The sequence below is a fragment of the Dromiciops gliroides genome, chromosome 3 (genome assembly GCF_019393635.1).
Source record: "Dromiciops gliroides isolate mDroGli1 chromosome 3, mDroGli1.pri, whole genome shotgun sequence".
In the NCBI taxonomy this organism is placed as follows: Eukaryota; Metazoa; Chordata; class Mammalia; order Microbiotheria; family Microbiotheriidae; genus Dromiciops; species Dromiciops gliroides.
In genome coordinates this window covers 531,865,109-531,888,598 of record NC_057863.1, presented here as the reverse complement: position 1 = coordinate 531,888,598, position 23,490 = coordinate 531,865,109, and the positions used below count along the sequence as shown (strand labels likewise).

The following is a 23,490-nucleotide window of genomic DNA, read 5'->3' as shown; positions in this document are numbered from 1 at the left end:
CCAAGACTACCTCATCATGTACATGTGACTATTATAAATCTAAGCATTCATTTACCTCTATTAAATTTTGTCTTCTTAATTCTAACATCCCAACTAAGAACCCTTACTTATTATCATTTGTAAAGTAACTACAAACATAGCATCAATGTATTCATATATGGAATCATTAATAAAAAAAGCTGAACAAGACAGGGCTAATGATAGAACCCAGTAACAAACATATAGAAACTCCCTCCAAGATGAGAGCAATCCACATATTCTTTGGATCTATTGTTAAAGTGGCTATAAAACCATCCACCTAAAGCCACTCAGCCTATATTCTCCATCTTATAGACAAAGAAATTATGGAATGTGCAAAGAGGCAAATTTAGGTTTAATGTAAGGATAAGTTTCCTAACAATTAAGACTTATTCATGGGCAGCTAGGTGGAGCAGTGTATAAAGCACCAACCCTGGATTCAGAAGGACCTGAGTTCAAATCCAGCCTCAGATACTTGACACGTACTAGCTGTGTGACCCTGGGCAAGTCACTTAACCCTCATTGCCCCCCCCCAAAAAAATAATTTGAAGACTTATTCATAAGTGGAATGGGTTGCCTCAGAGGGTAGTGAAATCCTCCTCATGACAGATCTTCAAGCAAAAGCTGGATTACTATTTATTGGGTATAATATAGAGAAGGGGGTTTTAACATTTTTTGTGTCATGGACCCAATGATGTCAATGAACTCATTTTCAGAATAATTTTTTTTTTAATTTATAAATGAGGGAAATATTAAATTTTAGTTAAAGATTAGTGAAAATAAAGATATAATTTCTTTTCTCATCAAAATTCAGGGGTCCCCTGAAATCTATCCCCAGACCCCTTGAGGGTCAAGGGGCCTTAGGATAAAAATGCCTGTTGTATGACTAATATGATAATATGTTTTATATAATCAAACATTTTATAACCTATATCAAATTTTTTACTATCTCAGGGAAAGAGGAGGTGAGGGAGAAAATATAGAATGCAAAAATTTATGAAAATTAATGTTAAAAATTGTCTTTGCATGTAACTGTGGAAAAATAAAATATTTTTAAAATGCCTGTTGTAAAAGGAATTTTGACTAAAGTTTAGGTTGAATTAGATGGTCCCTGAAATTCCTTCTTCTTCTAGATTCTGTGATTCCAGGAGGTTTACATCTCTTGTATATGTATACATAAATCAATGCAGCAAAGACTGAAAGGGAAACACACCAGTGTGTTCTTTCATGCTATTTCTCTTTAGATGATAAAATATTTGAGGACGGAACTATATCCATTTTATATCCTTGTAAATCATTACAATCTCTAGTTCATTGTTCTACACAGAACAGATAGTCCTGGGGCTGCTCCCCACATATTAAAAATAGTTTACAAGGGATTAAATTTCTGTCAGCAGTAATTTTTTAAAGAAACATCTTTACTTTAACTTAAGTAAATTTCCATTCTATGTTAGTCTATAACGACATCTTTACTTTAACTTAAGCAAATTTCCATTCTATGTTAATCTATAATGACAACTTCTATCTTTGAATCTTGCTGTTCAATCCTTTAAGTCATCACATCATTTGGGGTGTTCTTGTCACAGATACTAGAGTAGTTTCCACTTCTTTCTCCAGCTCATTTTACATATGAAGAACTAAGGCAAACAGGATGAAGTCACTTGCCCAGGGTCACATAGCTAGTAAGCATCCAAGACTGGATTTAAACTCAGGTCTTCCTGCCTCCAGGCCTAGTGCTCCATCTACTGTACCACCCAGCTGCTTCTATCTTTGAAAAGGACCTTGCATTTTCCCTGTCCAGATAAATTCTCTAACATACCCCTTGGTTTTAGTTCTTACAAGGTAAGTAGTAAGGTTGCAGGTAGTTGAGCCTAAATGTGAAAAGCAAAAAGGAAGTTTCTTTTTTGGTTTAAACCTATATTTCATCAGTGTGGGAAACTCCCAGAACCAATACAGAGAAACCACTATAGGTAACTTATGGGTACTGAGAGGTTAAATGATTTGTCCATGAATAACCCTAAAGGGCTATTCTTTTAAGGTTGTATAAAATAAGGAGGTTGGATTAGTTGATTCAAAGATTATGGATACTATATATATTATACTAGGCACACAGCAGGCACTTAATAACTGCTTGTTATTTGATTGTGAGGTGAATAATTCTCAAGTCGATTTTATGGTTTAAAGTTTAATTATACCTTATGCTTCCATGTATAATTTTTATATTAAATGATTTCTACTTACCAAAGCCATCAATGTCTAGATTATTATTAACAACAACATCTAGTAGAGTGTCACCAACTTTTCCTTGGGTTGTTAATTTGTCACCATCACGGTTTATAAAATGAATGGTTACTTTATCTTCTGAGCTAGAAAAAAAAAAGCATTATCTTTAGTATTCCTTAACTTTAGATAAGTGTTTATAATAAAGTTTTTTAAAGCCTATAAGGTCAAAAATAACAATGTAACTAAACATCATTAAATATATATCTGTATGTTTCAACCTTTCTTTTTCAAAGGATCACCTAGTGGGAAGAGACTAGTACAAAACAAAAATTCTGGGATTTAGCAAACCAACAATTTGTGTGTGTTCAACATCTATCAATAATCTCTTTACACCAAGAATCAGATTGACTTAACTGAAACACAGCTACCATGTTAGTAATTAAATAATTTATAATGACTGGGAACAAGGACCTCATTTAATAAAAGTTTATCTACAACACGAAGATTACAGACATTCTCCATTAATATTGGTCTAAAGAATGCTGGTAGGGGCAACTAGGTGGCACAGTGGATAAAGCACCAGCCCTGGAGTTCAAATCCGGCCTCAGACACTTGACACTTACTAGCTGTGTGACCTGAAACTCAATTTCATTATTAGTTGTAAGACTTTGGGCAAGTTGTTTATCCTCTAAGTTTCAGTTTCCTCATATGTAAAACAAAGGGATTAAATTAAAATCATATTTAAGGTTATATTCTGCTCTAAATCTGCTAATATGAACTAATTTTGTTTTATAATGACAATGTTAACATATAGCCTGGTAACATCACTAGATTGCTAGGAGTTTCCCTTCCATCTCTCCTATCTCCAAATTGTTCTTTTGGAGTTCCCTCTGTTAGCCAAGGGCATATTTATATAGCACTTATCAATTATAATCGAACCTCATACTATATATACTAAGCTTAGCCAAGATACATTCCATTAAAGATCAAGGAGTATGGATATCTCAACAGAGAAAATAAATTTCCTCACTGTTAGAAGTTCTCTTAAATTCTGTGGCAAGACCAGGATACTAGTGCTGAGAGGCCTCAATAACATCTGGCAGTAACACAGAGCACCTGGATAATCCTGTTTGGGCTCACCACTATTTTTATTAAAATGAGATAGGAGCTAGAAAATGTGTTTAGAATTAACCTGATGGCTAAGATTAAAAATCAAAGGGATGCCCATCATTGGGGAATGGCTAAATAAGCTGTGGTATATGATGATGATGGAATATTATTGTGTATGAGAAATGACAAGCAGAATAATAACTTCAGAAAGGCCTAGAAAGACTTGTATGAACTGATATATAGTGAAGTGAGCAGAACCAAGAGAACACTGTACACAGAGACAGCAATATGGTTTGATGAAGAACTATGACTGACTTGACTATTCTCAACAATACAATGATCCAAGGACAATCCCAAAGGACTATTAATGAAACATACTATCCACCTCCAGAAAAAGAAAAAGATATTTATGGAACAGACTGAAGCATGCTATTTTTCACTCTCATTTTTTTCTTTTAATCGAGTTTTCTTGTACAAAATGACAAATATAGTAATATTCTACATAATCCAAACCCAAATCTGATTGCATGCTGTCTCAGGGATGGGGGAGGGGAAGGAGGGATAAAAATTGGAACCCAAAACTATAAGTAAAAATGTTTACTACATTAAAAAAGAATTACCTAGGACTTCTAGCCTCATCCCAAAAGAGATCAAAGAAATAGGGGGGACCCCACAAATACAAAAATATTTATAGCAGCATTTTTTGCAGAGGGAAAGTACTGATAAATAATGATGTTCACATCAATTAGGGAATGGCTGAACAAATATGGAACATGATTGCACAGAATATTTATTGTGCTATAAGGAATGAGAGAAAGAGGGATAGTTTATGAGAATTGATGGAAGACTTTTATGTGGAATGGAAAGAGAAACAGAGCAATTTATACATCATGTCATAAGTAAAATGATTTTCTAAAAACAATTTTGAAACACTTAAGAACTATTATAATTATAATTAAGAATTAATTATAATGTGCAACCACAATTCCAAAAGACTACTGATAGAGGTATTTACTTCCGGACAGAGATATGATGGATCAAGGGTGTGAAATTGACATGCATTCTTTTTTAACATGGTCAATGTGGGAATTTGTTTTGCCTGACAAGACACTTAACACAGGTGCCTGTTACATATTAGACACTTAATAAAACCTTATTGACTCATCCACTAGTATATTTGTTACAGTGATGTTTTATTTCGTCTTTCCAGATAAGGGAGAGTTGGAGTGAAAATAAATTTTTGTTCATTAAAAAACTATTAATTAAACACAACAAAATAACTGGTGATGTTTTTATGCAGAGGATTTCACAGTATTGACAGCATGGCTTTCAATGATTCAGCGAAATATGAGCAATATTCGCCATATAATCTTCTCTATTCTGCTGCACCAAGATGCTAGATAAAGTATCCAAACATCTTTGTTTTGTTCTATCCTTATTTTTGACTACCTTAATTTTTATCCTAGACATGCAAAAAGCAGTCATAAAAATAATTCTTCTTTTGAAATTTTCATAACTATCAATAGATGCAACATCTGACAAACAGATGGTTTCTTTATCCAAGACTCCTTAAAAAGTGACAGAAATGTTGTTAGACCTAAAGGAATGCAGAGCCTATCATCATTCAATTCAATTCAATACACATTTTATTAAGCACTCCTATGTGCAGACACAAAGATAGCCCAAGACAGGACATGCTTTCAGAGACTTAAGAAATCTTGTACAGAAAAAAAGATATACAAATAATCATGATACCAGATTGAGGTACAAAGGCAATGGAGAGAGAAAATTCTAAGAGAAATGTGAAGAGGAAGAAATCCTTTCATCTGTGGGCTGGGGAAAGGAGGGATTATGCATTTCCCTGAGAAGACAGGGCCTCCAGCTCCATACATAACTATTTGTTTACCCTTGGCAAGTTTTTCTTAACCCCAGTGTCTCATTCTGTTTATCAATAATTCTTTTTTTTGGTCTAAATCTATGATTTTTTCAGGTGGGAAACTCCTCAAACCAATGCAGAGATAACCAGTCTATAATTTATAATCTAAGAGTGTTACCATCTGGATTACTGAGAAGTTAAATGACTTTCACGATCACACAACTAAGTGTGTCAGAGGCAATACTTGAACCTGTCTTGCTGCTTCCATGGCTATTTACACAGTCTATCATCACCCTACTTACTTTCCTCCAGGCTCACTCTCTAGTCTGCTCCTTCTAGAGTCCCAGGTGCCTTGGGACTCCATCCTAGAGCTGAATTAATGATTTATTGGTGTGTAATTGCTTGGAATCACCATATCATCAGAAATCCAAGTCATGTCATCCAAGTCAAATCAATTACTCTCATCAGTCCTCACCACACACTAGCTCCCCTACTCCTTTCCTCCTCCACCTCCATCCTCTTTCAGCTTTCTTTTGTGTGTTGTCTTCCCTTATTAGATTGTAACCTCCTGAAGGGCAGGAAGTGTCCCCAGCTCTTAGCACAGTGCAGCTAGTGCACAGGTGCTTAAAAAATGTTTACTGATTGACCTCCCTCTTTCCACCTCCCTTTATGTGTTATGTTCTGCCAGTAGAATAGAAGCTCCTTCAGAGTAGGTGTCACCTTAATTTCTTGTTTTTGTTTCCCTTGTGCATAGCATGATGCCTGACAAGAGAACTTTTTTTTTTTTTTGGTACGGCAGTTGACTTGCCCAGGGTCATACAGGTAGTGTCAAGTGTCTGAAGCCAGATTTGAACTCAGGTCCTCCTGAATCCAGGGCTGGTGCTCTTTCCACTGCACCACCTAGCTACCCCTGATGCCTGACACATAGAAACACTTAATAAACACCATATAAAATACTCTCATAGTACCTATCTTACAATCTAAAAGGGAAGGCGACATGAAAATAACTATGCATGAACAAGCTATACAGAAGTAAATTTGAAAAAAATAACAGAAAGTGTTAGAATTAAGGGGCAGGGGAGGATCAGGAAAGGCTTCCACTGGAAGGGGAGATGTTAGGTGGGACCTGGAGCCAGGGAAAGCCAGATGGCAAAGATGAGAAGGAAGAACATTCCATGCACAGGAGAAATACCCAATCAGAAGATGAAGTATTTTGTATTTCAGGGCTAGTATCACTGGATAGAAGAATACATGGGGGTGAGTAAAGTAAAACACTGAAAACGTGTGGGATAGGGAAGAATTATGGTCGGGTTTTGGAATACAATATAGAAGATTTTATATTTAGTTCCTGGAGGTGATAGGGAGCCACTGAAGTCTGTTGAGTAGGGGGGCTAACATGGTCGGAACTATGCATTAGGAAGATCACTTTGACATGATCAGATCTGTGCTTATGAAGATCACTGACAGCTTAGGAGGATGCACTGGAGTAGAGTGAAAACTTGTGGCAGACAGACCAACTAGTAAGGCTACTGCAGCTGTGAGGGGATGAGGGACTGCCTCAGAGTGGTGAGAGTGTCAGAGGAAAGAAGGGGGCTGGGGCAGCTAGGTGGCACAGTGGAAAAAGCACTGGCCTTGGATTCAGGAGGACCCGAGTTCAAATCCAGCCTCAGACACTTAACTAGCTGGTGGTGACCCTGGGGCAAGTCACTTAATCCTCATTGCCCTGCAAAAAAAAAAAAAAAAGAAGGGGGCATATTGAAGGGATGTAATGAAGGTAAAATTGACATCAGAGATAGGAGTCAGAGAAGGCTAGAATCAATAAGGGGCCTCAAATGCTAAAATGAAGGGTTTTCAACTTTATTTGGCCAACAGTGAGGTGCCAATGAAGGTTTCTGAACAGAGGAATGACACTGAGAGGAAGGTGTGTCCTCCTCAGAAAGGCAGGGATACATTATTCAAGTCCTGGGTGTTCTTCCGTCTCTCCCCATCTCTACCATTCCTTCCTTTTGTGCCTGGCCAATGTGAAACAGGAGGAGCATAGTGCCCGCAGGATAAGAACCAGATACAAAATTCAAGCCTTAAAGGCTTATTCCCCACTCCCCTAAAATTCTCCTTTTGTTCCCTTCTGAATCAACAAGGTTTTTCCTGAAGTTAGATAACAAAGAATAGTAAAATCTCCGGGTCTGGTTCTGTCCCACGGGGTGGGGGCAGCAGTGGTACCACATCTGGGAGGGATGATCTACATGTTAGAAGGTCATGAAGAATGTGAACCCAGATGGCAGTGGGACCTTGCATTAGGTCTAGGATAAAAGGGGAATTTCACTGTGGGAAGGTGCACCACTCCTCTGATGTGCCTGCTCTTTCTTGTAAGATCGTAATAAAATGGCCTTCCTTCTTTGCACCAGACCAGGAGTTGTGTCTTAGTTTACCTGTTCTAACAGACATGAATAAGTGCAGTTCATTGGAGAGAGTACTCAAAATCACTAATAAGAGAAATGCAAATCAAAACAACACGTGAGGTTTTACCTAACACTCTCTAATTAACAAAGATGACAAACAATGGCAAGAGTCAATATTGAATAAGTTATGGAATGACAAACACAGTAATAAATTGTTGGTGGAGCTGTGAACTAAAACAACCACTGTGGAAAGCAATTTGGAATTATACAAATAAAGTGACAAAAATGTCCACAGATTGTGAATCTGAGACTCCATTATTGGGCTTAGACCCCAAAAGAAGTCACTGATGAGAAGACGACACCAAAATATTTATAGCAACACTTTTTTTATGATGACAAAGAATTGAAATAAAATAGATGCCCATCAATTGGGAAAAATCTAACAATTGTGGTACATAAATGTAATGGGAAATTGTTGTATTGCAAGAAATGATATGTGATAACACAGAACAAGTATGGAAAGAGGCTACATGAACTGATTCAAAATGAAGTAAGCTGAGACTGTTATTACAATGATGTAAACGGAAAAATTATATCACAAAATTCAGAAATGGAATGCATAGCAAAATGACAAAGAATAAGTATGTCTCAAATGAAGAGATATCAGAGGATACCACCACACCTTCCTGGAGATGGGAGATCCACAAGTGTTTTGCATATGCTGTCAGATTGTTTTCAAAGTATTGATTAGTTGTGTGTTTTTTCTTTATTCTCTTTAAATACCATTTGTGTTTGTTTGTTTGTCTTGTTTTGGTTTTTTAACAGGGCATGGGGGTTTAAGTGACTTGCCCAGGGTCACACAGCTTGTAAGTGTCAAGTGTCTGAGGCAGGATTTGAACTCAGGTACTCGTGAATCCAGGGCTTTATCCACTGTGCCACCTAGCTGCCCCCAATACCATTTGTTTTTTGGGATGGTTCTCTGGGAGACAGAGATACTGTGATGACATAAAAAACAAGACAGCAATAAAAAACTTTTTTTTTTTTTTAAAGAAAGAGTACTCAGAGGTGTCAAACACTAGGTTCAGTTCAACACTCACCACTTCCCAGTATGGCCAGAACTAGATTGAAACGTAATTGGGAAATATTTAACAAAATAATAAAAAAAAACCCAAAAAACCACAGACAACACAGCATTCTAAAACTGAGTTAAATATGCATTCCACTGGGATCCTTATTTCCAGGTTCTCTTAGAGTTTGACACCACTGGTATGAAAGATGATATGGAGAGAAGAGAAACAGAAGCCCTCATTTCCTCATCTGGAAGAAGGGGCTGGACTCATTCCTAAAATCCCTTCCAGATCAATGTCTATGACACTATGATCCTTAAACCAGAGGCTATTATAATAGCTTAGATGAAAAGGGATGAGAACAAAGAAAAGCAAGACTACTATGCACTTTCCCTACTGTACTTTAGTCATGGGAAGGATAGGATATCAAGCATTGTGGAAGCAAAACTTATAGGACTAGGCAGCTAACTTTATGGGAGGGGTGAGAGATGATTATGACACTGCAAACCTGGGTGACTAGAAAGATGATGCCAGCAACAAAAATAAAGAAGTTCAGGGGAGGGGCAGGTTGAGTAGTTTAAGGAATCCTGAATTTGAAGTGCCAGGTAGGATTCAAGTGGAAATGCCCAGCAGGCAGCTAGAAATATAGTATGAGAGCTCTAGGGGGAATGGTGTAGAAAGGAAATATTGTGTAGACAATTATCTTCATGAAAGTGATTACTGAAGCCACAGGAGTAGAAGAGATGACCAAAGAAGACAGAAGAGGGACTATGGAATTGTGAGGAACACCCATTGGAGTGGGGAAGAGGAGGAGGAGCAGTAAGACAAAGGGAATAGTCAGAGATAAGGGGAGAACCATGACAGTTCACACTCATGGGTATGGAAAGTATTAAGAATTGATGTTGTTGTTTGGCGTTCATGTCTTGATGAGGGACCATGATAGGATTCTGACTTGGCATTGAATTGGGATTTAAGTGAGGAAAGGCTTGGGCAGTCACCTGCCTCACTTTCTCCTCCAAAGCCATCTGGGTCTAGTGTCAGTATCTATACCTGGAGATGGTCATGTATAATTTAAGGCAATTGGGGTTAAGTGACTTGTCCAGGGTCACACAGTTAATATCCGAAGCCAGATGAGGCCAGGGTCAAAAGCTGCTTACAGATCAAGGAAGGGAAGGACAGAAAAAAAGGACATCAATTTGAGTGTGACAAACACAATTAACTAAGAACTGATTTAGGATCCCAGGACAATTAATTGCCTAGGGCTAACCAGACATTATTGCTCTGGCCTCTTATTATTTTGTAAAACCCCCAAACTCTCACCTCTCAAGATTCCCAAACTTTCTTCAGGGACTTTAGCATGTTATGAAAAAGAACTTATCTGGTGAAAGTATGAGATACTTAACCCTTCTAAAGCCAGTCTTCTCACTCTGTCTTAGTACCCTATATCAAAGCTTCTTAAACTGTGGAAATATGTAACTGAAAGTGGAGGTCTAGTTATGGATAAAACTAAGACTGCTCTTATTAAATTGAAGCCAAACTCACTAACCTACAGTTTGAAGACTGTTCTCTCTCTTGAAAATTGGGATATTTATTATTTTCTAATCTTTCTGTACCTTCTCCTGTTTTCCACAATCTTTCAAATATCACTGGCAGTGGTTTAGCAGTGAATCTGCCAAGCTTTTTTGTTTGTTTTTTCTCTTTTTAGTTCATGGACAGCTATATAACCTTGGGAGAGTTACTCAACCAACCTCTCAAGGCCTATTTCCTCATCTATTAAAAAAAAGGGGGGGGGTGTAGAAAGGAAAACAAAACTAAAGAAGAAAAAAGTAAATTAAGAACTGAACTTCACCACCTACATTTTCTTTTCTTTTTTTTTAAATCTATAAATGTTCCTTCATAGAATTTGTGTTAAAGAGGAAATCAGTTATATTTTGTGAAAGCAGAGTTCAAAGAGGAAAAATAGGTATGATCCCATGACTAAAGTACAATAGGGAAAGTCAGCCCAGCCAGGCTGGGAGATGCCCAAGAATGATATTGTGGAAGAAACAAAGGGAAACAGGTTCAGTGAGAAGGAAAAATAGGATGTCTAAAGAGACCACAGTGGATTCACAGGGAACTCACCAACCAACTTAGATTTAAGTAAAGAAATATACCAAAGAAGGTAAATATAAATAAAATTCTGGATTAAGCCTGTTAAAACAATGTGAGGAATGCTAAGGCTTAGAATGAGTTGAGACTCTAGAAAGAAGCTAGGAACAAAAGGTTGTCTTTTTTGCTCTATTTGAGGGGAAGAAGCATGGAGAAGGGAAAGGATCTTTACTTGGGGTAGATGGGACATTCATCAAATAGAGGAGATAGAGTTATTTAATTCCTAACTTTTTTTTTTCCTTGTTTACTTTTGCTTTCCTTTCTGGCCACCACACCCTTTTTATAGATGAGTAAACAGTCCTTGAAGTTGAGTAACTTTCCCAAGGTCATATAGTTGTCCATGTACTAAAAAGGGTAAAAAAGTTTTCCCAACAGGCTATCCTGCCCAAGTTTACTTTAAGAAAAATTCTTGTTGACATTTTAAAAGCCTATACCAGTGTCATATTAACCAGTTGGTTAGAGTTCTTCAATTCCTATCCATAATTATGTTAATTTAATGGATACATTTTCATCATCATTGTCATACACTAAGCTGCTGTATTGAAAGCCCCTGTATACTTAAGAAATTTAGGCACTTCCAATTGTATTTTTGTATAAAAGCCAAAGGCAGTTTATTTTACGGCATCTCTCCTTTCTTCCCACTCCAGAACAGTATGAGGAGAGGAGGCCCACCCCAACCTGTTCCCCTAGCCCTTGAGACTGACAGACAGCAAGGCTGAGGTCACCAGGAATCTGTGTAGCCAGGCAGGTACCTGAAACTGTCAGCCTTAGGAGCAGCCAAATTCAGCAGTCCAGTGCCCCACAGTGTACCAGCAAGGGGAACTGGTGGCACCATGGTTCTAGTTCCCAGCTGTGCAGAGGGGGAGAAAAGGAAAACATTGTGTGGAGAGGGAAAAATCCAGTTGACCCCTGATACTTACTATATCTATGAGATACAACTCTACTGCCAAGGTGGGCACTGAGGCAGCAGTCTGGTAGTAGCAGGGCCTAGCGGAAAGGAGGAGGCATCGCTTGCAGTGAAAGATGAAGTCTTCCAGGCTGATGGAGAAGGAAGCAGGCTGAGCCTCTGGAACCAGAGAGATCTGGGGATCATGGGGTTGGGGGTAGACACTCAAATAGAGTCCTGGGGTCAGAAAGAGGGGTGTGTGTGTGTGTGTGTGTGTGTGTGTAGGGGTGTCACATACCAATCATATGACCACCATATACAACCATATTCTGGAGGACAGCAGCTCAGGGAAGTCACAATGACCAAATGAAACTAACAGAAAGTACTTGGCCACATTCTTATACTTTGCTAGTCTACTCAACCAGGTCTGCTGCACACTTGAGGCTTGGTAAGAATGACAGAGTCTGGCTGGCCCTTTTCCCTTTGCTGCTCTGAAAATTCAGGAATAGACTCAGCTTTGCAGACATAGCTCAAGACTTGGGGCCAATCTGCAGGTAGACATTGACCTTCATTATGTTGAGAAAGCTTCTAGTAAAAAATTCACATTGAAGGTCCCCTGTACAAAGGACAACGCCATCTTCAGTGCCTCTACTCTGTGGGTAGTGATCCACAATAAACTGCAGCTGCTCAATGTGCATCAGTCTATTATAACTGGATGCATATTGTTCCATGCCCAGGGTAGGATTTTCCACCTCATAGTTGATGTCTGGTGCAGTCTGCTGATCCTGTTGAAGGTCAACATCAATCAGCATAGGTTCCATTGCCCCTTCCCTAAATATTAAATACCTGAACAGGCGGCAGCATCTTCCTCCTACCTGACATGGGTAAACATCCAGATCCAGGTCATTTGGGCTTGTTTCCTCCCTTCCTCCCTCCCTCCCTCCCACTCTCCCTCTCCTTCCTTCCTTCCTTCCTTCCTTCCTTCCTTCCTTCCTTCCTTCCTAGGCTGCTGAAAGATAGGTGCTAATAAATTCCTGTTGAATAAATGAAATATCTGATAGGAATCACAAATGAACTACAGGGAGCTATTTAAAACTTCAGAACTAAGTCCTAGGCTGGTCGAGCATTTCAAACAAGCAATAAACAAACTTTGGAATCAAAAAGGTGGCAAAGTATATTACTTGTTGCAATTTAGTGGTAACCCTAAAAATATGTGAAGATGTGGATGTATGAATGCATTCCTATAAGGAAGAGAAGGCAAAGTGATTCAAAGGAAGCATGTCATTTAAAATATCCATTTCTTTCAGTGTGAAGACTAAAGCACTTGATACAGGAAGAGGAAAAAGCTGCTATAACTAGTTCACCATCCATGGCTAGATATCAACACTTAATCAATCAACAATTGTTGAGTATCTACTGTGTGTTAGGCACTATAATAAGTGGTAAGGGACAGTAATGTTATGGGCCCATAGCACCCCAAAAGTTCTCTAGGGCACATCAAAGAACCTTCTCCTTGAGAAACTAAACCAAAGGACAGACACACCTAAAGAGATAAGTGGAACCAGATCAGACAGAGCTAGCTTAGGGACCTCCACCCTTCATTCCAGTCTCCCTCAACCCTGGGGAGATAGGTTTGGGTGTGGCTGTTTACTTTGTGTCCAGAGGAGAGAGATGGCTTGAGAGATCAGCAGCCACCCCTCACCCAATTCCCCCAGCCACCACCAGTGGGGGATGGTTCTCTCACTAAGGGAACTTTCCAGTCAGATGGTCACCCCCATCAGTCCTCTATGAAAGTACCTGCCTATCTCCTGCTCAAGGAGATTGGTATCTCAGAGCCACTCTCTCTGTGCCATGCCTGTCTCCCCATGAGAAGTCCAAGGACTTCTTTCATGGTTTCCCTTCCCTTCCCCTTCCTCTAAATAAACTACCATCTTATTCTAATTGCTTTTATGTGCAAGAGGGTGTAATTCTTTAAAGAGGAATTCCTAAGAACCCCAAATCCCCTACCGCATTTCCCCATGATAGTAGGCAGGCCATAATGACAACAACTTCATCTCTTATACCCAAGATGAGCATTAAAACCACTTACGAGCTGCATGACCTTAGGAAATTTGCCTTAACCTCTGAGTCCAGATTTCCTCATCTACAAAATAGATACACATACAACTGATGTGTATATAATTTGTTAAGATTTGCAGAGCACTTTATATGTGTATATCACTTATCGGATTCTCACAGCAACCCTATGTGATAAGTGCTATAGATTATTATGCTCATTTTACGATGACTGTCAGAAATATCACTCCAATAACTTCTGGCACTCAGCATTGGTGATGTGTCAAAGGCTCATTATTATCATTCTCAGGGAGAACAAAATGGAGGTTCAGGTTTTTTTTATCTCTTTCCAGTCCTAACTGCAATTGGGCCCTCCCTCTAGGGTTACAACCTAGATGCGGGAAGCTGGCTAATCAATCAAACTCAGCATCCCACCCCCTCCGCATTGATTTTTCTCATGGGAAAGTTCTTTTCTATTTGAATTAACCCCCATTTGTGGGTATTAGAATTTCAGGTGTCTGCTTCTATTCTAATCAACTTTCCCAAGAGGAGATCTCTCAATCTGAATACACAGTAATCACCTGTAGGTGTATTCTCAAACTAGTCTTCACAGTCAACCCCTCCCCCATTTTCTCACATGAGGAAATTGAAGCTGAGAAAGGTTAAATTAATTTCCCAGGGTCCCAAAGTTTATAAGTGTCAGAAGCAAAATTCAAAGTCTTTCTGACCTCAAGGGCAGCACACTATACACTATACCAGACTGAAGAGAAGAAATAATTAAGAGACATGGTATAAGAGAATAGAATTTGGGTTTCTGAACCACAGCTGTAAAATATAAGAATGACAGGCATTTGACCAGGAATGAAGTGCACCTTAAAAGGGATGATAAGAATGTATTTGCCTGAAGCCTTGCAAATAAAATCAAAAGGGCTTTAAACTAAAACAGAGGAGGAAAGGAGGAAAGAAAGAGAACTACTTAAATATATCACCATGCTGTATAGCATTGAATCTTGAGATTCTCAGGAGACAAAAATCTAATAAAGGAAATAGCAAGAAAGCCCATAATTTTTTTTACGTCTACATACAATTCCCACAAATGTATGGATAACATGGAAGAGAAACTAGAGATACTAAAATAAGAAGGTAAAAACTACACTCAACGGTATATTGGAATGAGACCCATGACTGAAAAATAACTGGTAGAAACAGAAGAGGTTAAAAGCTATATGAATCTCTCATACTAATATCTTTGGACTTGTCCTATGTACTAAACTTGAATTTTAATCTGCATTATCTTTATTTATATATTTGTCTTATCCCCCTCCTTACTAGATTATAAGCTTCTTGAGGGTAGAGACTGTGTATTGTTTCATCTTTGTATATCCAGCCTAGTATAGTGAATTAATTACACATAACAGATACTCAATACATTTTGGATAAATTTAACGAAAAGGATCAGAATTTACTGTGTCCCTAAGCCATCATGTCAAATGTCTAAACTGCCAAATCTGGGCCCCAATATCTTACAGCCCCTGCTAAAGGTAAATGGTAAAAAGAAAGACAAGAGAATAGGCACCTAGAGAAAACGAGTACCCTTCTCTCACTGCAATTAAGCCAAGCCACCTAATACTGTAATTTTAACACTGGTTTAGACCATAGGCAAACTATTCTTTCTAATGGAAGACTTCAGTTGTGGGAAATGAAAAGACTTTGTTAGGGTTCTTACTAGATAATATAACTTTTACCTATGAAAACAAAGCCTCAAAACCTCCAACCTCAGGGGCAGCTAGGTGGTACAGTGGATAAAGCCATCGGCCCTGGATTCAGGAGGACCTGAGTTCAAATCTGGCCTCAGACACTTGACGCTTACTAGCTGTGTGACCCTGGGCAAGTGACTTAACCCCAACTGCCTCACCAAAAAAACAAAAAAACAAAAAAAAAAAAACCTTTCAACCTCAGACCTCTGAAGCTCAATAACCTTGGATGCTGGCAAACTGGTCTATTCACTTTCCCTGAACACAGGTATTTAAAAGTAACATGAAACATCAGGGTCACTGGCCAGGTAATTATTCATCTGGTAAGTGCAACTAATCTATTTTACAATAGATATTTTTAAAGGAAGCACAGAAACTTAAGAATTGGGAATGGTCATATAATCCAGTTGACAGCTGAAAAGGAACTACCATGCAATATTCCTGGCAAAAGTAGTTTCCCAGACTTCACTTGAAGAACACTTAGCTACTAAGTCAATACGTTCTACTTTAGCAGGACTCTGATTATTAGAAGTTGTTCTTAACTTAAACATCTTAAACTTTACTGCTTCCTAGTTCTGCCCTCTGGACTAAGAAAAACTTGCAAGCAACACTGGTAAGATAGTGGTATTAAAATTATGGGCCTATGTTTTTGATGAAGGTACTAGAAACCAGGTACCAGCTTTCACAAGCAATATTTTATAACAGAGCACACACTCCATTTCAGAATGGACTAAGGGTGTAGAGCATACATGATCCCACTGTGTTTCTTGTTACTTGATTATGAAAAAGCATTTGATACTGTGGAGTAAAATAGTAAGATAATGTCCAAAGAGATTCATAGTCCATGGATAGATTATAAGGGATCCATTGACTAGGATGGGAAAAAAATTATCTTTATTTCAATATAAATGGTTTCCTTTCTAATCCTATGCATTTTATTTTATGCATTTAAAAACATTATTCTGACAATGATTCTATGGGTTTCACCAGACAGTGAAAGGGGCCCATGACACAGAAAAGAATAAGAATCTTTCACTTAAAGGCTGATCCAAAAAGATGTCTAACAGCCATATGACAAAATCATTCAAGATTTTTTTGAAAGATATAACAAAAATAATACTAGTTCAACAACCCTCTGATTACAAACATTAAGCAAGGTAAAATAGGATGATACATATGCTTCCTTCTCTGATGGAGGAGATGTAGAGCAGACTCCAATTTAAAGAGGGATTCCCAGTAGATGATTAGATTTTCTAGCTACTCCTGTTGGTAGATACTGTGTTAGCTGAATCAAGCCCTGGAATATTGCAGAACCCTATAAAAGGGATCCATTAACCATTCAGAAGAATACGGGCTAAACATCCATACAGAACAGATCAAGTAGATGGAAAGTGTCTATTGCCCAGATTATGACATGCTATTCAACTGATAACCTATAGAGCTTGTGCATCAATATGTATTTTTGGTATGATGGAAAATAACTTGGGTCCAGAATTCAACAGAAAATAAACTAGAGTCTTAAGAAAATTGCAAGGCTCTTTTAAAGACCCAAACCACCTCCTAGAAATATTACATACGTTCCAGTGAAGTATCATCTTATTAGATTGAGTCCATCATTCTAGCATTAGATCTTTTGGGATGCTGATTGATATCTAGCTTTGTGTCAGCTTCACATTTAATAAGCATACAACGTATGCTTTCATGAATTGAATTTCTAGAAAATCCAAAAGGCAACGTAGTTTGCCTGACACCTTCTTTTTCTGCATCATAACTGGGGAGTAGAGAAATGTTATTAGATATGTTACAGTTGTATTGCAATACTGTATCAGAGATCATTAAATAAACAAATGCCAGTTGATATGGTTCATATACTACAGTGCTTTACATTCTAAAAAATACACTTCTTAGCAGAGGAAATGTTTTGTTTTGTTTTGTTTTTTTAAACAGACAGATTGTAAGCTTAACAGCTGGGGAAGGAACAGGCATTCTAGGCATAGAGAATGAAAATGAGCAGTATAACCTTAGGAATGGAAAAACTGGAAAAAGACAGATTTCATTGAAGATTAGAACAAAGACAAGAGTATTTAAGAGATACAGTATTTCCAATTTTCCAATATTATGAGATGCAGAGGAACCAAGAAGGAAAAAGAGAGAAGGAAGGCATGCAGACAATGGAGAGATTTTTATCCCATAAATTTAAGAACAGTAAGCTCCTTGCTTCTCAATTAGGATCAGATCAGATTCTAAGTACTGGGATATAAGCCTGATCCTTCACTCAATTTTTATGAACCATTAAATCCATCACCTCAAATTATTACATGTTCATAAGCAAATTAAGAGAGTATGGAATCATTTATCTGTCAGATTTATGGGCACAGGAAGAATTTAGGACTAAAGAAGATATAGAGAGAAAAATAAAATGTAAAATAGATATTTTGATTATATAAAATTAAAAAGCTTTTGCACAAACAAAGCTAATGTAACCAAGATTAAAAGGGAAGCAGAAAACTGGGAAAGCATTTTTGAAACAAATATCTCTGACAAAGGTCTCATTTTTCAAATATATAGAGAACCAAGTCAAATTTATAAAAATACAAATCATTCCCCAATTGATAAATGGTCAAAAGATATGAACAGGCAGTTTTCAGACAAAGAAATTAATGCTATCTATAATCATATGAAAAAATGCTCTCGATCACTACTGATCAGAGAAATGCAAATTAAAACACATCTGAGGTATCACCTCACACCTATCAGAGTGGTAAGTGTAACAAAAACAGAAAATATTGGATGTGGGACAGAATGTGGGAAAGCTGGGATGCTAATCCACTGTTGGTGGAGCTGTAAAAAGACCCAACCATTTTGGAGAGCAATTTCAAACTATGCCCAAAGAGCTATAGAATTGTGCATACCCTTTGATCCATCAATACCATTCCTGGGTTTATATCCCAAAGACATACCCAAAAAGAGAAAAAGACCTATTTGTACAAAAATATTTATAGCAGCTCTTTGTGTTGTCTAAGAATTGGAATCCAAAGTAATGCCCGTCAATTGGTGAATGGCTAAACAAACTGTGGTATTTGACGAAATATTATTGTGCTATGAGAAAATATTGTGGAAAATGGAAATTGATGGAAAATATTGTGACAAAATATTATTGTGCTATAAGAAATGATAAGCAGGATAACTTCAGAAAGGCCTGGAAAGACATGTATGAACTGATGTATAGTGAAGGTAAGCAGAACCAAGAGAACATTGTGAACTGAGACAACAATAGTGTTTGATGAAGAACTGTGAATGACTTAAATATTCTCAACAATTCAATGATCCAAGATAATCCCAAAGGTTCATTGATGAAACATACTATCCACCTCCAAAGAAAGAACTGATATTGATGGAACAGACTGAAGCATGCTATTTTTCACTTTTTTTTCTTTTAATCAAGTTTTCTTGTGCAAAATGACAATTATGGTAATAATTTGCATAATCATACATGTGCTTGTGACTTGGGGGGGAGGAGTGATAAAAACTAGAACCCAAAGCTATAAATAAAAATGTTTATTACATTAAAAAAGAAATTATTACATGTTGTACCTTAACCACTGTATCATCCACTCTGTAGATCAAACAGCATTCATACTGATATCTGTAGCTGTTGTTAATCAATTTCTTAGGGGACTTCAAATAATGAGGGAAATACTAGTTGCAGATTTTTCTTACACCCTTGCATCTCAGTTCCATTGGAGATCCAGTCCATGGAGATCCAGCTACGCATTCCAATCTGTACATCCCCACGCAATGTGGAAATAAGATCAGAGAATTCAATTCTCTGAAAGTGAAGGTAAATACCAACATAAAATTAATGAAATTAGCCATCTGCAGAAGTATTCCACACTAAGTGATAGTCAGGAAATGCTTTCAAATTAATCCAATTCAATATCTAACTAGGACTACAAAGGAAAAGGAATAAGTCCTTGAGACCAAAAGAAAAAAGTAATTTGAGGAGGGAGAAAACCATCAGTAACTGGAAGTGGCAAAGGAGAAAAGTGACAGGAAAGGTTTCATAGACAAGGTGACAGCTGGACTGAACCCTGAAGGAAGAGGCTGACAGTAGTTTGACTGTAATGCAGAGTGTGTGAAAGAGTAACGTGAAATAAAGTGGGTTCCTAATCATTGGAATTGCTCAAGTAGATGATCAATTCAATCTGTTGTTGATGCTGAGAAGATTTCTACAGTGGAAAGAAGGTTGAACTAGATAGATGCTCTTTGATAAGATCAGACCCAAGTTTTTATGTTTTTGAAGACTAGGATAGATCCTAAATTTCACCTAATTAATGTAAAAAAGTAGTGATCTAATTAACTAAATCTCAAGGAATTCTGTTAGAACACTGATGATCTGTGAGTCTTCAACACTGAGAGTCTTCAACAAAGGAGAGTAAGGAATAATTCTGCTGTGTGTTTCCAGAACTATTCAAGGAAATGAGTGCCTTGATTAGGCGATGAGTATTTTGGTTAGTTCACTAGGTAGAGTCTGATGAAAACATCACCTAAGACTATCCAATTACTTGTGAACATTATTCATCAAACAAACTTCTTCTGGGCCTTAGGTTTTATCGTCTATAAAATGAGGATAATAACACCTGTACTACGAAACTCACAGAGTTGCTGTGAGAAAAACTGCAGTTTAATCTAACAAATGCTATATAAACATGAGCATAAATTGGGAGAAGCAACATGGTATGATTATATAGAGTGCTTCACTTGAAGACAGAAATAGCTGCATTCAAATCTTGCCTCTGACACTACCTGTGTAAGTGGGCATTTCCAAGTGGTACTTAACCTTTCTATCCTCAGGTAACTTTATAAATAGATAAAATCTATTAATCTGTGAAAGGATTAATGGATGACACTAAAGGAATCAATGATGCTTAATAAACTAATGTGTGCTGCTCCTGCCACTACTAATGACCAAGCCTCAGACACATAGCTATGCTTACACATATGCTCACAGAAATGTTAGGGGATGACTGTTTGCAAATGTGATTACATTACAAAATCATTCACTGCATTGTTGTTTTCAAGACTGAACCCCCCTAAACATTTAAAATGTTTCTTACTTCTTTACAGCATCTTAGAAACTTTTACATACAGCAAAGTGCAACTGTATAAAGTTGTGATGGCTAGGGACCCAGAGTGTGAAAAAAAATCTGGAGGCTGTAGCACAGGGCAAATCGATAGAACAACATGATGGGCTGAAAACAAACAAACAAAAACTAACTCCTCCCCAGCACACACACCCCAACCCCCCCCAAAAGATGAATAAATCTTACATTGCATCAAGAATATGGCATACTGAGCAAGGGCAGTGATTGACTATACCCTTCTGAGACTAAATCTCAGCAGAATGTGCAGTTTTGCATACCACAATTTAGAGATATCTGGCTATAGACAGACTACTTTAAGTTTTGCACAGCACTCTGCATATATTCTCATTTGATCCTCAATAGCCAGTGCTATTTATTAACCACAATTTTACAAATGATGGAATGAGGCTAAGGGATTCAAGTGACTTGTCCAGGGTGATACAGCTAGTAAGTGTCTGAGGAAGCATTTGAATTAAAGTCTTCTTGACTATAGTTCCAATACTCTATGCACTGTACCATCTCACTGCCAAGTAGTCCGTTTGGGACAATGGGGAAATAAATGGATTCAGAGTTACAGAAGCTAAGTTTTAATTATGGTTCTGCTACTTCCTACTATGTGACCGTGAGGACAACTCACTTAATTTCTCTAGCTTCAGGAAAAGGAGAACTAAAGACTTTTTTTTTTTTGGTGAAGCAATTGGGGTTAAGTGACTTGCCCAGGGTCACACAGCTAGTAAGTGTTAAATGTCTTAGGCCAAATTGAACTCAGGTCCTCATGAATCCAGGGCCGGTGCTCTATCCACTGCGCCATCTAGCTGCCCCGAACTAAAGGACTTTTTTTTTTTTGCAGGGCAATGGGGGTTAAGTGACTTGCCCAGGGTCACACAGCTAGTGTCAAGTGTCTGAGGCCAAACCTGAACTCAGGTCCTCCTGAACCCAGGGCCGGTGCCCTATCCACTGCGCCACCTAGCTGCCCACTAAAGGACTTTTAAGGAACCTTCCAAATCTAAAATCAATGCTAATTTGGAGAGTGTGTAGAGAAAAAATGACTAGAGTAGAAAAGGGTCTTGACACCAAGCCATACAAGGATGAGTTGAAGAGGCTGTAAATTTTTACCCTGGAGAAAATGACCTAGGCAGAGAGTAGAGACCACAACGACTATCAGCAAGTATTTGAGGGCCCGTCCTATGTAAGAGGGATTAAAGGGATTCGGGTTGGCCCCTGAAGTTAAATGAGTAAAGGACAATGTAGGTTAAAAGTTTTTAGAAAAAGTATGACTGACAGGGACCCAGAGAGGGAAGAGCGACCACTCTGAAGGGCTAAAGGTAAAGAGAAATCGCAGGGCACGACTAAGCTGGCTAGAAGGAAAAGAGAAAGAAGGAAGGTAATGTCTCCATGACATCTGAGGGGACCTCAACCCGCTGGGTCCCTGAAGTTCTCGGGAAGCTGAGGGCCGGCTGGTTAAAGGGCAGTAACCTGCGGACCGGGAGCAGCGGTCACCGCAGCCGGTGACAACACCCGAGCCTGGGGCCCTGATGCTCCCGGCGCCCACAACCCGCGCGGACCGGGCCCGGAAGGCAGAGGGAGAGAGGTAAAGCCGGGAGAGGAGGAAGCCTCCCCGTACGAACCCCCAGCGTTAAGCGCTGGGGCCAAACGCAAGCGGAGCCGCTCCCGCCTCGCTCCGGGAGCTCCCCTTCCCCCCTCCCCGCGGGCGGCGGTGGGCGCTTACCTGAGCCGGCTAGGGGCCGACAAGCTAAAGCGCCGACTCGCCTCCGAGGAGGCGGGGCTCCCCTGGTTCGGCATACAGTGCCAGCCCGGCCTCCCGGAGCCCGCTCCAGATCCGGCGATCACAAGGCAGCGCCGGGACGCAGCCCCGAGCGCCGCCGACGCGGCCAGCAAGAGCTTGACAGAGCTCAGAGCTGCCATGCTGCCGAGGTAACAAACGACTGCCGAGCGTAGGGTTCCTCCGCCCCCGGCTCCCGGGCCGCTAAGGAGTGCAAGGGCGCAAGGCCGCCAACGCTCCGCCGATTCCCGAACGGGGGTACGCACTCACTGGCGGAAGGTGAGTGCGTGACGAGAGTAAGACGTCCACAAGGCCCGCCCACTGCCCTTGGCCCATTGGGCAACGATGACGTCAAGGGCTCCGCGCCAATCCCGAGTGTGGGTTTAGGGGCCCTTGAGTTGTGTTTCTCTGTTCTCCGCCGATCAAGGTTTCTCTTCTCCGTGTTTCATACTTTGACCTGATTTCTTTTCCTGACTACTGTGTGACGGTTATCTTTGCTTTTTACGTACTTACAGATAGACCAGAGGGTCGGTCGTATTTCAAATGCCGCCTGGTGACTTTACAGAACTACTTTTCTCTTAGACAATCTAGGACCATAGTGTTCATGTTATTTTATTTTATTTTAACCTTAAACACGTGCACGCAAAAGGGCATTCCTTTTGTGGATCACGAACGAGGAATATACCTGAAACTGTAAATCTCCATTTTATTCTGCTTCCTTTTTGTTTTAAAAAATTTATATTAAAGCCAACACTATTTAAACAGAACACTGAAGATTGTATATGAAGCTGTAATGTGAATGGTCATATAATCTAGTTGACAGCTGAAAAGGAACTACCATGCAACATTCCTGGCAAAAGCAGTCTCCCAGACTTCACTTGAAGAACACTTAGCTACTAAGTCAATACGTTCCACTTTAGCAGGACTCTGATTGTTAGGAAGTTGTTCTTAACTTAAACATCTTAAACTTTACTGCTTCCTAGTTCTGCCCTCTGGACTAAGAAAAACTTGCAAGCAACACTGGTAA

At 39.0% G+C, this 23,490-nt stretch overlaps 1 protein-coding gene across 1 annotated transcript in view; it reads right to left on the bottom strand.

The window, feature by feature from the left end:
* FDX1 (ferredoxin 1) overlaps positions 1-22,752 on the bottom strand; it is a 40,344-nt gene extending 17,592 nt beyond the window's left edge. Inside the window, exons 1-2 of the mRNA XM_043995163.1 lie at positions 22,410-22,752; positions 2,260-2,384 (exon numbers count right to left, since the gene is read on the bottom strand). Coding sequence (XP_043851098.1) covers positions 2,260-2,384; positions 22,410-22,606 — 322 coding nt within the window. The 5' untranslated portion in view covers positions 22,607-22,752. The remainder of the gene's footprint in view (positions 1-2,259; positions 2,385-22,409) is intronic.
* Positions 22,753-23,490: the final 738 nt, after the last annotated feature.